This window comes from Colletotrichum paranaense (genome assembly GCF_030867605.1).
Source record: "Colletotrichum paranaense strain IMI 384185 chromosome Unknown Scaffold_4.1, whole genome shotgun sequence".
NCBI classification, from domain to species: domain Eukaryota; kingdom Fungi; phylum Ascomycota; class Sordariomycetes; order Glomerellales; family Glomerellaceae; genus Colletotrichum; species Colletotrichum paranaense.
In genome coordinates this window covers 1,681,511-1,694,851 of record NW_026848962.1, presented here as the reverse complement: position 1 = coordinate 1,694,851, position 13,341 = coordinate 1,681,511, and the positions used below count along the sequence as shown (strand labels likewise).

At 52.0% G+C, this 13,341-nt stretch overlaps 4 protein-coding genes across 4 annotated transcripts, besides 1 other annotated feature; 1 reads left to right on the top strand and 3 right to left on the bottom strand.

The window, feature by feature from the left end:
• Positions 1-1,177: 1,177 nt before the first annotated feature.
• Positions 1,178-1,246: a sequence feature (Short protein (CPAR01_05559, KAK1542172.1) was converted to a misc_feature.).
• A 671-nt stretch (positions 1,247-1,917) lies between these two features.
• On the top strand, positions 1,918-3,304 carry CPAR01_05558 (uncharacterized protein; the record flags this gene model as incomplete). Its single annotated transcript, XM_060489836.1, has 3 exons — positions 1,918-3,077; positions 3,131-3,164; positions 3,224-3,304. 3 exons carry the CDS (start codon positions 1,918-1,920, stop codon positions 3,302-3,304), a joined length of 1,275 nt encoding a protein of 424 aa, XP_060351302.1.
• A 692-nt stretch (positions 3,305-3,996) lies between these two features.
• On the bottom strand, positions 3,997-5,040 carry CPAR01_05557 (zinc-binding dehydrogenase; the record flags this gene model as incomplete). The annotated part of the gene is made up of 1 exon (XM_060489835.1): positions 3,997-5,040. The coding sequence occupies one exon, from the start codon at positions 5,038-5,040 to the stop codon at positions 3,997-3,999; it is 1,044 nt and encodes a 347-aa protein (XP_060351301.1).
• Positions 5,041-6,708: 1,668 nt separating this feature from the next.
• CPAR01_05556 (uncharacterized protein) lies at positions 6,709-8,160 on the bottom strand (the record flags this gene model as incomplete). Its single annotated transcript, XM_060489834.1, has 1 exon — positions 6,709-8,160. The coding sequence occupies one exon, from the start codon at positions 8,158-8,160 to the stop codon at positions 6,709-6,711; it is 1,452 nt and encodes a 483-aa protein (XP_060351300.1).
• A 2,132-nt stretch (positions 8,161-10,292) lies between these two features.
• Positions 10,293-12,314, bottom strand: CPAR01_05555 (uncharacterized protein; the record flags this gene model as incomplete). The annotated part of the gene is made up of 1 exon (XM_060489833.1): positions 10,293-12,314. The coding sequence occupies one exon, from the start codon at positions 12,312-12,314 to the stop codon at positions 10,293-10,295; it is 2,022 nt and encodes a 673-aa protein (XP_060351299.1).
• Positions 12,315-13,341: the final 1,027 nt, after the last annotated feature.

Below are 13,341 nucleotides of genomic sequence, written 5' to 3'. Positions count from 1 at the left end.
AGGTGAAATAAGGTACCTTAAGTACCAAGGTTCCCCGTCAGCTTTCAAGCTGCCCTGTCTGGGCTGGGCCAGGGGGAGAGTTGGGGGAGGAGAGGAGAGGTGGGAGGCAGGTGAGATCTGGGAGTACGTACCGACAATACCTCCACGAATTTTGGTGCTTCTTCTCTTTTTTTTCCTTGCGTTGCTTCCTTCTTGCTGGTGTTGCTTGTTGCGTTGCGTTGCCCCCATCTCTGATCCAGTCAGGCGAAGGTTTTTGGCCTGAGCGACCGGCTGCAGCGAATGACGCCCCCTTCCGTCCGCAAATGGTTAGTGCGTCGTGATTGTAGCGGGGCATTGCAGATCCACTGCCTCAATTGTCGAGCTGAGGCTGCGTACCGATACCTACCAGACGGCAGAAGCTACGTGAGCCTTCGAGTATATGGACACGTTTGCAGCAGCTTCGCCATCTTGGAGGAAAGTACCCAAGCTAAGTATCTCTATGCTCCTGTCGGTAGTATAGGTACCTGACTTGGGGACCTTCCCCTTGGCTGCTGCTGCCTTACCTGCTCAAGTCTTCATGTATCTTTTCCCATTCGTGGAGGGAGAAGATGAGGTAAGAAAGTAAAGCAGTTACGTCGAGTCTTGGACCTTGGATTGAAGGGATAGCTTTCCTCCAGCTCAGCTCACTTGGAATGGCCACCAGATCCCAAGAGTTTCCGGTAATTGAACGTTGAACAAACGCAGCAATTTGTATAGTAAACAATGAAAGCAATCAACGGAGGCGCCTGGCCAGGTTGCTAATTTATTCAAGGAGCGCTGTTCAGTGACAACCAGGTAACAAAGCAGAACCTGGCAGTGCCACAGCCGAGGCCAGGAATGTTGCAAGTCGGGAAGCTCCAAGTAGCTGTTTCTAGAAAAAAGCATCGTCATTTCCGTCCAACTCAATTCGCCGCACGAAACAGCAATCCTGGTTGTTTGCTCTGCCCATCGCGAGGTCGAGATCCACTGTGCGTCGGTGCATTCTTCGGATTCTATTGTTATATCCTTCAGCTTCACATCACGGCGTGGTGTTTAGATACCTGCCGAAACACGATGGCATTGTCACGTTGTTGTTGTTACGTAGCGCCTCTCGCAATGGGGTCCGTCAAGCTTTTGCCCATATATTGAGGAGAAAGGCACCCTGGTCGACTTGTGTCATATGTTCTCGGTCACGAGGCTGTATCCGTCACTCAGAACCACCCATGTGCAATGGCGAGCTGAAGCTTGAATGGAGGTGATTGGTGTGACTTTCGATGTATGGATAACCAGTCAAGTAACCGCTACAAGCGAGATCTCGAGCGACAGTGGCTGACCGTGGGCGGCCAAGCAAGCTATTCGCTGCCAGGGCCTGGATCACAGACTCTAGATCTTTTCAAGCGTACAAACTACACAGAACTTTTCCTCGTCAGAGAGGAAATAGCATCTCCATCACGTCTCCAGGCCACTCAGACAGCCAGCCGAGAGCCCGCATATTGCCCACGCTTTCGGTACGTACCGCATTTCTGCCCTGAGCTTTGATGTGGGGTGGATGTCGAGGGCCTCTAATCATCCTGCCTGAGGTGTCAAGGGAACCATCTCCGCATTATCCATATCACATGACCCGTCAGTGGCATGACGGAGGCCCGGCTCGGCGGGCAACCTGACTCCATGGCACCACGATGATGCGTGTCTGATGGTTCTGACCTGCCTTACCACTTCATACTTCCACCAGACGTTCCAAGCACCCCCAGCACATCGTCTTTCTCTGGGACCGCCAACTCCGAGCGGAGAGACATCCACTCCGTACTTCCGCACTTTCGGCGAACACCATCGACCACTGCATAATCTTGCAACAACTTCACGAAAGGCCGTCTGCGCCGACCCTGCTATTTCGATACCTCGAATCCTACGACTTTCACAATGTTCGCCACGAAGCCCCTGAGCTCTATCAAGAATGCCATTCCCTCGATTCACCAGCCGCTACCCCTCTCGTCGAAGCAGTCCAAGAAGCTTCTCAATGTCTTGAAGACTTCCTTCCGCAAAAATCTCGACAAAGAGCATGGCTTCGCCCCCGAGACTACCGACTTGTCCGCGGCCAAGCCTACTTCTTCAACACACTCTCCGTCTCGCCCGACCGACCAACATCTTCGCTCCATTCTATCCAACCCGCTATTCAAGATTGGCGCTCAACTCGGCAGTGTCCCTTCCGCAAGTTCCAGTCCTAGAGATCCGATGGACGTCTTCGATGAGGCAGTATCGCGAGGCATGATGACAAACCGTGCGGCACAAGGCTGTCTGAAGGCGAAACGACTGCAGATTCTTCAATCCAGTACCCTGTCAGTGGAGGACTCAATGGCGGCATCTGCAGCTGGATTGCGGGTAGTTCAGTGGTTGAGGTCCTCTGGCCAGGAACGGAACCTGGAATTTCTCGCCGATGTCGGCTTGAGCCGTGAGCTCCTCACGTTCATGGTTGCAGAGGGGCTGGAGGAGGTTGCGTGGACGTGGGCGGACCGACTAGTTCGTGGCGAAGGACCTGCAGATGGCTCCAGCCAGATTGTGGGATTCTTGGTCGCCAACTTGGTGCGGGCGAAGTCTAGATTGGAGGACCGCAGCCTAGATACGGCATTTTCAACAATGCTAAGAGCGGAAACCACTTGGAAGACGAATTCTCAACTTCCTCAGATTCTCTGGCAACCTTTCCGCCATCTTTCCTGGGAAGCCACAGTCGATGCGTGGAAGCGACCACTACCCTCCGCGCCGCTATACGAATCCTTCGCCAGAACCGCTACCTACCAACGACCCCTGATCAAAACTATCAGACTCGACCGCGCACATTTGGACCTCCACCATCCCACTAACCCAGATCATACGGGGGCCTTGGCTGTGCTCCGTTGGTTCCTGGAGGATCGAGGCACCTTGGAAGGCGACGGCCGTCTACCTAGAAGGCTGAGGACAATGGCCATGGATATTGTCACCCATCTCACAAAGATCGGCCGGGCTGAAAGTGCCGATACGGTTTTGCGCCTGTTGCACGATAACTCTTCGACCAACCCGTGGCAGCAGCCCGGGCCACTGAACGTGTGAGCCATGTGAGAGGCATTTTCTTTCAAGCTCACACCAACACATCTGCCAGCACACTCGGCATCACGCCTGCCGTCGTCGCCTTGGTAGGTGGATCACGCGACACGCCAAGGTGTCGTTGATCTGACAATTCCTCCTCACACAGGGCCTGCCTGAGAAGATCCAGAGCCGCGCCATCGTCGGTCACCAAAGAATCGACGCTGCTGGCTCTATTCAGATGGCTTGAAACAATCAGGTGGACAAATTAAGTCCGGATTTGAGACTACACCATTCCCTGCAATTGCGAACCAAATGTCCCTGAGATGTGTCGTCATTAACCTACGACTGGATATAGGAAGGCTGATGGCTGCTGGCGACAACCTCTTTTTTTGAACAAAGCTCATGAGATACCCGCAAATGAACAATCATTTCAACCCATTACATGTTTCAATCTCTTCAAGTTGTAGCTTTGGTGATGATGAAGTTCTCATGACTTCAACCCTCGGCCGCCTGTCTATGCGCAAACAACGAATGCGCTGTTTCGACACGGGAGGTCCCTCACGCCGAGTCTTACATGAGGGATGAGATGAACCAACAGGCTGGCTTGTTGGCTCGTGCCCAATCACCGTGCAATAGGCCGATTGAAGTTAAGATGGGTTGCATACATTAGTGCTTACTCGTCGAGAAACTCAATCGATTCACTATCTTATTGAATAACATCGAATCTTTACCATAACTCAATGACTGAATTAGACCTTGCTTTGCGTGACTGCACAGAAACTCCACGAGAACGCCATAGAAGAGAAGCAACCCACCCGGCCGCCTTTTCCATATCAGCCGTATGGAAGAATTGCACAATTTTCCTGTTTACCCTTCCGTTCCCCTCTTCACCTACCTCATTCCAGAGATATGAATTCCCCTTCCTCAATCCAGAACCCCTCAAGCCTTCTTCGCGACCTTCACCACAATCTTACCAGCAGCCGACCCCTCCTTGAGCTTCTCATACGCCTTGACAGCATCCTCAAACTCGTACGTTGAATCAACCACAGTCTTGACCTTACCCTCCGCCATCCACGCCGCAATCTGCGCCAGATCCGCGTGCACATTCTTCGTCATGAACGCCTCAAACTTGTGCTTCGCGCCGCCGAGGAACCCCGGCAGGAACATGCTCGTCACGAGACTGCTCACCTGCGCAAACGACACCGCCCCACCCACGAACTTGAAGTGGCCGCCCTCGAGCAAGAAATCGTCAGACGCCTTGTACAGGTTCGGCGGCGAGTTTCCGACATTGTCAACGACGACGGCGAAGACCTTGCCCTTGGCGCGGAGGGTCGAGACGACGTCGGAGGTCTTGTAGTCGATGATCTCGTCGGCGCCGAGGGATTTGCAGAGGGATGCTTTGCCGGTGGAGCACGAGACTGTAACGGTGCAGCCGAGCGCCTTTGCGATCTGGATACCAAACGTTCCCGTGCCGCCCGAGCCGCCGTTGATGAAGACGTGGTCGCCCGCCTTGACGTACGGCGCGATGGTCTGGTACGCCGTCAGGCCCGCCGTGCCCACCGCGCCAGCCTGCTCCAGACTCTCCGCGGCCCCGGATCCGTGAGGGAAAGCGGCTACGCCGTCGCGCTCGGCGACGAGGTACTCGCTCAGGGAGCCGTGGCTTCCCAGGGGATCGACGCGGCCGACGACGAGGTCGCCCGGGGCGATGTCGGTGATTTCGGAGCCGACGGCGACGGCGCGGCCGGAGAAGTCCATGCCTGGGCAGCGGGGGAAGGAGACCATTGCTTTTGCGACGAGGCCTAGGTCCGGCAGCTTGTAGTCTGCTGGGTTGATGCCCGCGGCAACGACCTGGACGAGGACTTGGGTTGGTTTGAGGGCTGTGGCGGACGGGGTTGGAACGGTTGTTAGGGCGAGGTCTTTGATGAAGGCGCCTGGGGCGGGGATTTGCCAGCGGCGCATTTCGGTGGGCGGTTGTTGGGTCATTTTGGATGGTCTTTGTAGTTTGTGATGCACTATCAAGGTTTATGGTGTCTGTTGATGAGATGGAGATGGGTGGAGTGAGGTGAAGTATGAGGTTGTGAAGTTGTGAGTATGAGTACGAGGTTGAGTGTGGGAGAGAGGAGGTCTAGATAAGGCAGCTCAAGCTTCCTCCCCGCGGGAGCGCCCCGGTCATGATATTAACTTTCACAGACGGTCATTGCTTCCCAAGGTGGGGTGACGGCCACTGACGAAATCAAAAGTCAACCGGGCAGCGCAAGCCGGGGAATGCGGGAACCGTCCCCCCTTGCCAACCATCAGTCAGTTCATAACTCTCTTCCCTCCCTCACACCGGGGGGGGATGGCAACCTAGCACAAGCACGGCCACACCGCACCCGATAAGTCAAATGGCGTCACGACTCGGCTTGCCCCGATCCGGCTTGTTCGCTCCGATCATTCTCCCGGAGACCCCGATCAGACCACGGGAACTCGGAGACTGGTTCAGACGTCAAGTCCAATCCGCATGAATCTTCAAGGTTGATATGAACAGGTGCTCCACCTCGTTGGGGCTGCCGAATGGAAGAAGCGGGCGACAGAAAAAAATTCCTGCGGTCGAATTTTTCTAGAAGAAAGTGGGTTATTTCTTTGGCAGCTACGGCAACCAGTGCATGGCATGAAGTATCAGTCCTGGAATTTCTCAAGGATGCGACATACTTTACTATCTTATGCAGAGCAGTTACTGTAGCAAACGACTCCGTATTCAAGATTACGGGAATAACATCAGCCGAGGCTCTATTGACTTGTGAATATCGAGCACTCTGAGGTAAAAGTCCACGTAGAAAGGGCTGCAGCTGAAGGGTCAATGAAGATAGTCACTCCACCATTCCGACCTATCAGAGTATCGAGGATACAACGCTGCATTGAGTGGATGCGTAAATGTGGCGGGTCACCCCACTATCAACGACAAGAGTCTTGGTGAGGTCCAGGAACATCATTTAGTGGCTACCTATTTCCGATTGATACTTAGGACTGAAGCGAGCTCACTAGATCTTTCTGCCAAAACTTTCCTGATAATACTTAAAGGCTAGGGTCAATGGGTGTCCACGATCGATGTGGGTAATTCTTCACCTTCCTAATCGACCTTGTTTAGGATGAATACCTAGGCTATTCGGGCCGGTTAAAAGTCTAAGCCATGGCATTTGTATTGAGGTAAGATAGAACATCACTCTGTCAACAGTTTCTTGCATTGTTTAGTTTAGAGCCGAGCTCTCTTGCCTAGGTAAGTAGAAGCCCACGACAAGCTTCCCATTTCGTATAGAAAGACATAACGCCTAATTCTTTCCTCTTTAAATCTCGATGTCAAGAATTCTTGGTATCTTATTCTTCCTCGTCAAGCAATCCAAATACACCAAACGGGAATCTAGTGCTTGGCGCAAGCCATGCAGGATGTCCCGGGGTGCCTTGAACACTCTTCTTTCATCGATATCGTAAGCCCAGGCGATGCTTTCGCCAAAGTAACACAATAATTTCATACTTGCCGCGATTATCAACACCACGATTCGACTCATCGTTGAAGGTATCCTCGCCGAAACAACAAGAAAAACACTTGTCTTCATTATTGTTCGTTTCCCCCCTCGTCCTTCCCTGAAATGGAAACCTCCACATCTCTTATACTTAGGCGCACCACGTAGACGCCCAGCGACCAAGCTCATTCGGCCCACAGATCCTCTCCATATCATCCTCCCTCAGAGCAAGAAGGACCTCCCAAGGAGCATCGCCCTTGGTAACACCACGACGCTGCATGATATTCATGCTGCCGTCGTTGGCAGACCACGTCTTGCGCACGTAGTCAGCTCTACCCCCCGTGCCCGGGATCCCAAAGTCCACATCCGCGCCCATGTGCGTCCAGACGCTGCAGCCAAGCCCAGCGTGGCCAGGCTGGAGCGCTTTCATGAAGGCCTTGCCTTCCATCGTGGGGTCAGGAAGGGAAGCGGCGAGGGCGATCCTGGCGGGGATGTAGCTCGACGTGCTCGCCTTGCTGACAGCCTGGCGAACGCGCCAGGAGGCGTCGAGGATAGCGGGTACGGCGTCGCAGGGGAGGATGCCGGAGCTAGAGGTTTGAATTAAGCCCCCTACTGGTATCTGGCCAGTGGTGGTCTGTGTGTATACGTTGCCCCATGCCCCAGGGGAGAAAGGAGGGGATAGACGGGGGCGGGCATCTGCGGCGGTGGTGAATGAGGTGTGGTCCTGCTCCGAGAGGTGCGCGAAGCGGGATCTGGTGACGTGGACCCAGATCATTGCGGAGAGGGTGTCTGCCTTTGAGACAAAGGCTTTCTCACCGTGCTTCCCACGTACATGGGTGAGGGCTTTGCTGTGGAGGTCGGAGAGTATTTCATTCGGGATGTTGAACAGTACACAGACTGCTTTGGGGGGCTTCTCTGAAATGCTCTGGTTGCTGGTAACGGTGTCGTTGGGGGTGAAGTCGTACTCTGGGAACGTGGCTTTTGAGATATCGGTGGAGATGTGAGGAGACACGAGCGGGCGTTCCATCGCCTCGTCAAGAAAGGCAAGCTCAGGGTTATCATCAAGGCCCTGGCCAAAATACTCAAGAAACGCCTTGATGAAGCCGCCGTCAAAGATGGCGTGATGAGTAGAAAAGCAGACGAAGAGACCGCCTCCAAAAACTTCTGTGATCTTTAATGTAACAGGAGGGCAAAACTCACCCGGCCTTGGGTGATTAGGAGAGAGGGACAGGATGTCCTTGTTCATGAATGAAGGAGGCATGCCACGCTCCTTGAGACTTTGGTAATCGAGACCTCCAAGGTGCTCAACTGAGCTATATGCAAAGATGTCTGGTCGCTGATCCATGTTGATCTGGGGATATAGCAGATCGTAGGTGAGCTCAAGTTCATTTGGTCGACGACTGTTGCTGGCCGGGCCAACTTGGCCTGATAAGAAGGGCCAGCGGGCAAGAGCAATCCCGAAGCGAAGCTTGAGATGGGCAATTGTCTCCTCGGTGTACTTCTCATCCTGGTCGAAGACGAAGATCGATCGCACGTAAATTCGCGGAGCGATTTGGTCCAAGGGACCGAGTTCAACGGTATCCAGGACGGTGGTGCTACCCATTGTGAATTTCGCTGACGAGTATGGAGAAGGGTCGTTGGTATACGTGTAAGTGAGATGTTTGAGACACAAGGAGCAGGTGTAGACCAAAGCTCACGAGGCTCGTGAGAGAAATCTTGAACGTCGCAGAGAATTGAGTGAAACCAACGTGGACGCGAGTAAAGGTGCCTATTGAGAGGAAAAGACGAGTTGTTACCCTTAAGATATGGTCACCTTTAACTATAGTCTGAAGAAGGTGTCTCCGCCTATTGTGCGACTGGGAATGGAGATACCTTTCGCGTTATGCGAAGCCGGGTAAACTTGAAGTGTAATATAGCGGATATACAAGTCCTGTACTTTCTCGGAGATAGGTTGCTCCCACAGTGCTCGCAGCTTTCCTAACAGATGCTTTGGCGCCGTTCTTCAAAACCAGAAAGCTATCACTGTGGCGAGGTAACCTGCCTAGCCACTGATCTACCTAGGTGAGTTTGACTTCTTGGGGCCCGTGGTTGAGGAAATAATTCGACGAGAGAAATATGAAGTCGGAGCATGAGTTTCATGAAGTTTAAGGGGACATATCCTCAAAATCAGTCCTGCTAAGGCCTGTAGATGTTCGAACACAGCTGTATCATTTTTTGTATTCTGTTGTTCATTTCGTTGGAAAATCAACTTGGATTGTCTCATTTCGAGAGCTGTAAACACGATAGAAAGCATAGTAGGGAAGATTCAGCTTAAACTAGAGCCAAGATCAACATGAAAGCACTGTGTTGTATTGGACAATGAAAGCTTCAATGTCATTGTGGGTTCAGGCCTTGCTACTCAAAGAAGAGCAATACCAGCCCCTTGTGAATCGTTTGACTGAAAGAGCTCTGAATGCAGATGATGAGTCCTAACAGTTCCGGTGGCATTTGCGACATTTGTTCTGAAAGAGAGAAATGAAAGAAGAAAATTGAACGCTGATCAGGACGCAGCGTCCGTAACACAAAGACGAGTCTAGTCCGCAGGGCCGTTTGATTCGACCTTCACTATCATCTGGCGAAGTACTGGTCGTTTGATCAAGACTATGCCGGTCTCGAGAGGTATCTTGAGGCATTTGCGAGAGAATGCTTTGGCAGTGTGAGTCACCTCGATCAGAGTCAATTTGCAATATGACTTTTCATCCCAGTGACAGGGGGTGCTCCATCCTTCGTAGTTAATTACCGACGAATGACCTCATGGATGCCGTACTCTGAAGTCTTGTTGCGGGAAGACCGTGGAGGTCAACTGAGTTGATCGCAGTTGACGGTTCATGAACTGGCCTCAGCTTACGGGATATTGAGTAGTCTCTGGAGAAAGTAGCCTCGAGTCCAGATACAAACGCCCTATTGTTGTCGGGATGGAAATATCTTTGAGAGGCGTGATATTCTCTGGCCTGAAAAGTGGAATTGGGAAAAGGCTTAGAAGAGGAAGGATGACAGGATGAAATCACCGAAGCCTTTGATCGGTCCACCTTAAGAAAGGTCTACAGTTTTGCGGCGAATCCTCCCTCAGCAATTCAGTTAGATGAGTATAGTTGCTGATATTAACGTAAGAAAAGTTATCGTTATAATTCGACGTGTACTTGCATCCATTCCCTGGTGTCTTGAACTCTCCCGTAGCTTCATACTTGGTATCTGCTTACTCTTATGTAGCCTCATATTGTTAAGACCATCGTTTTCTTTTTTTCTCGCCCTAGTTTTCTCAATAGAAACGGACTTATTAAGCTGGTAGAAACTTGTCTGCCGTAAAGATGGAGTTCGGCCAAGCTCAACAAACGGCCTCCCTGTACTAGTAGGTTACAGCAAGTGAAGTTCTACGATCTTTGCACCACCATCGTGTAACTAGCTTTGCTGGAGCTTTTATTTAAATCATCTAAAATAAGAGAACCACGACCATGAAAAGTTACGATTGCCTCAGTGTGTGCATTCAACGAGTAATGATTTTGAGATATGACACATAGAGTAATATGAATGTTGCATTTCTTATTGAAATCTATCAGAAAACCGGCGTTTGCATTGAACTGTAATTTTTCTTCAGTCGAGACTTCGGCGGAGCAATAATTTGACTTTCTCCCCATAGGAAGGCCTTCAAGTTATTGAGGTACACCAGCCCATCATTCCCAGTCCTGCATTGCCAAACTACTGGCATCTGGGATAAGAGCTCCCACAATCAGGCGTGAGAAAGCCACGATTGATTCCCGGAGGGCAGTACTCAAACTCCATGCAGTCTCCCGATGACAAAGTGCAATGCTCCCCGTTGAATCTCTGGCCTTCGGGACATTGCGGCAAGGTCTGGCCCACACATTCTTTGGAATCAGCATCCCATGTAGTGTTGGTGGGACAGACGGGTTCCTGCTCAGATTCGCAGATCTTGCCATTGAAGTGAGTACCCGGAGGGCAACTAGGTTCCACGGTGGCCGCACACCGCTCTCCGTCAAACTCTGTTCCAGGCTCACAACTCGGAGTGTCGCCGACACAGACAGTTCCGTTGAAATGAGTGCCCAAGTCACATTCTGGTGTCTCATCGGAAATACACTCCTCCCCGCTGAGGATGTATCCAGGAGGACAGGTCTTCTCTTCAGTATCCTGGCATCGGCCGCCACGCCACTGGTGACCGGGTGGGCAGTCCGGCGGGTCGATGCTGACGCAGGTGGTACCTTTCAAGACGAGGCCTTTTGGACAGGCAGGCGGGCCTCTGATGCACTCGCTGCCGACGAGCGTCGTATCCTCGGGGCAAACCGGGCTTTGCCCGGTGACACATGCTCCGTCGCTCAGAGACGATCCCTTGGGACATGTAGGCGGAGTGATTGATACGCAGCGTGAACCGTCGTATATGGTGTTCTCAGGGCAGCTTGGAGGGGGACCCCCTACTCGGGTGCAGTCAGCACCGTCGAAGTGGCTGCCGTCCTCACATTCTGGTCGACCACTGATAGCGCAGTCTCGTCCATTAAAGGTTGTTCCAGAGGGGCAAGAGGGTGGCTGAATGCTGATACACTCGTCACCCTGGACGTGAGTTTCCTCGGGGCAGACAGCTTCGCCTTTGTAGACGCAGTTCCCGTTGGATAGTGTCGTGCCATCAGGGCAGATGGGTGGCTCTACGGAGATACAAGTGGCCCCATCGCGAGCCGAGCCAGGAGGACACCCCGGTGGTGTTATAGAGATGCATCGGGCACAGTCCAGCTTGAATCCGGGGGGGCATGATGGGGGAAAGACCGTGATAGCCGTGCATCTGTTGCCGACCTGTTTCGTTCCTGGCGGACATCCTTCAGGAGGGACTTTGTATGAGCACATGTCTCCGTTCCACCTTAGGGGAGGTGGGCAACACCGTGAAGTGCTTGAAGCCTGGTCGGTAGACAACTCCGTCCCAGGTGAGCAGACAGGTTTGTCTTGGGAGACACATTTCGTGTCTTCTAGGGAATCGCCAGGGGGGCACGACGGCGGTGTCTTCATGATGCAGGTGTTTCTCTTGACGCTGAACCTTGTTCCGGTCGGGCATTCGGGGCCACCATCGGTAATGCAGTTGCCTCCTTTGGAGAAGGACCCTACTGGACATTGAGGAGGTTGACGATGGCTACAAGCATTGTTGATTTCGTCGTATTCGCTGCCGGCGGGACAACTGGGTGGTACGATACTGATGCATACTCCATCGGAAAGATTCGTGCCGTCAGGACACACTGGTGGGGTGGAACTGACACAACCTTTGCCGTTAAACCGATCCCCATTGCCGCAGATGGGCAACTTGGTCGAGATACAGATTTTATCGGCCAACTCTGTGCCAGAAGGACACTTCGGTGGAATTTCCAAAATACAAGCCTTGTCTTTCAGTGTCGACGGGGAAGGGCAAGATGGTGGGGTGCTCGTGATGCAGACAAGCCCATTAAAGGTCTCATCATCCCGGCAGATGGGGCCAGTGATAGAGATGCAGTGACTACCTCTCAGCTTAGTGCCGTCTGGGCACCTTGGAACGCCAAGGACGCAAGAGTTGCCATCGAATAAGGTTCCTTCCGGGCAACACTTGACGCGGCCGGACTCTGGATCGGTGTGAGGTTTGATTGCGTCCAGAGTCCATTTGTTGCGTACTGCCGACCCAAGTGGTATTTGGTCAGCTACTGCCTGGAGGGCAAAGAGAAAAGAAATGAGGCCCGCTTGAAAGGCCACCATTGTAATAGATATTGAAAAATTTCAAAACTGGAGCTTGATAGATGCTTGTGGAGAACACAAAAAGAGTGGTGTTGATTGCCTGATACTCTTCTTGTATTACATATCGCGAAATGAGATGATATGGAGAGCCTTAGACAAGACGGGAGATTGAATCTGTTAAGACCGGCGAGCCGCCGACATAGCAATGTTCTCAATTCCATTTACAACAGCGGAGGAGTAGACCGGCGCATTTTTCTTGCAAAGTACACGTCATGATCCGCAATCTTTCTCATCCGGGCCTGCCTATTGTCCGCAAACGTTATGTGGTTTTCTATCACTCAGAAGGGCTCTCTTGGAAGTGATATTCAAGAGTTGAACCCTTATCGAGATCAACGCCCAGTCAAAATTTCGTTTTTGGAGCTAGAGAGACAAAGTGCAAAGGCAAGAAGCAACTCTTCTAAGTCTCCTCTATGCTGAGCTGAACATTGAAGGTCCTTAGAGTTTGAGACCAATAAGCCACAGTCTTACTGCATGGAGGTTGTGGAAGAATTTGCTTTTGTGGAACATTAACAAGTGCATTCGGTACCAAACACGACTGGGCTTCAACATCGCTAATCCAATGGGATAGCTTACTGATTAGGCCTGGCTGGTTCAATAGTCATGTCGATCTTCAGCGTCGCTTCCGAGAAGCCGATACAAGTCGGAGTTCCTTCCGTCGAATACGATTCGTTGAGATAATAGTAAGAATTGGTATGGGCGTACTGACTTCTCCGCTGTGGCAGTTGTCGTGCGGGCAAGACACTTTTATCGGGTGGATCATCTATCTCGATAAGGGATCTACCGAGACATGGTTCTTCGAGCAGGTCCAACTGTGCCTACGGCCGTATCTGAAGCTCTTGGGACCAAACAATTAATGATGAACTTGATCTAGTTTGGTTTACCATTTCGCAACGTCTGAGCTCTGACGATGTTCGCAGAGTGTGGCAGACATCCAGCATTCTCATTGGCAGTTGCTTCTGTTAGACGTTGTTCCAAGCCATGGATTTGG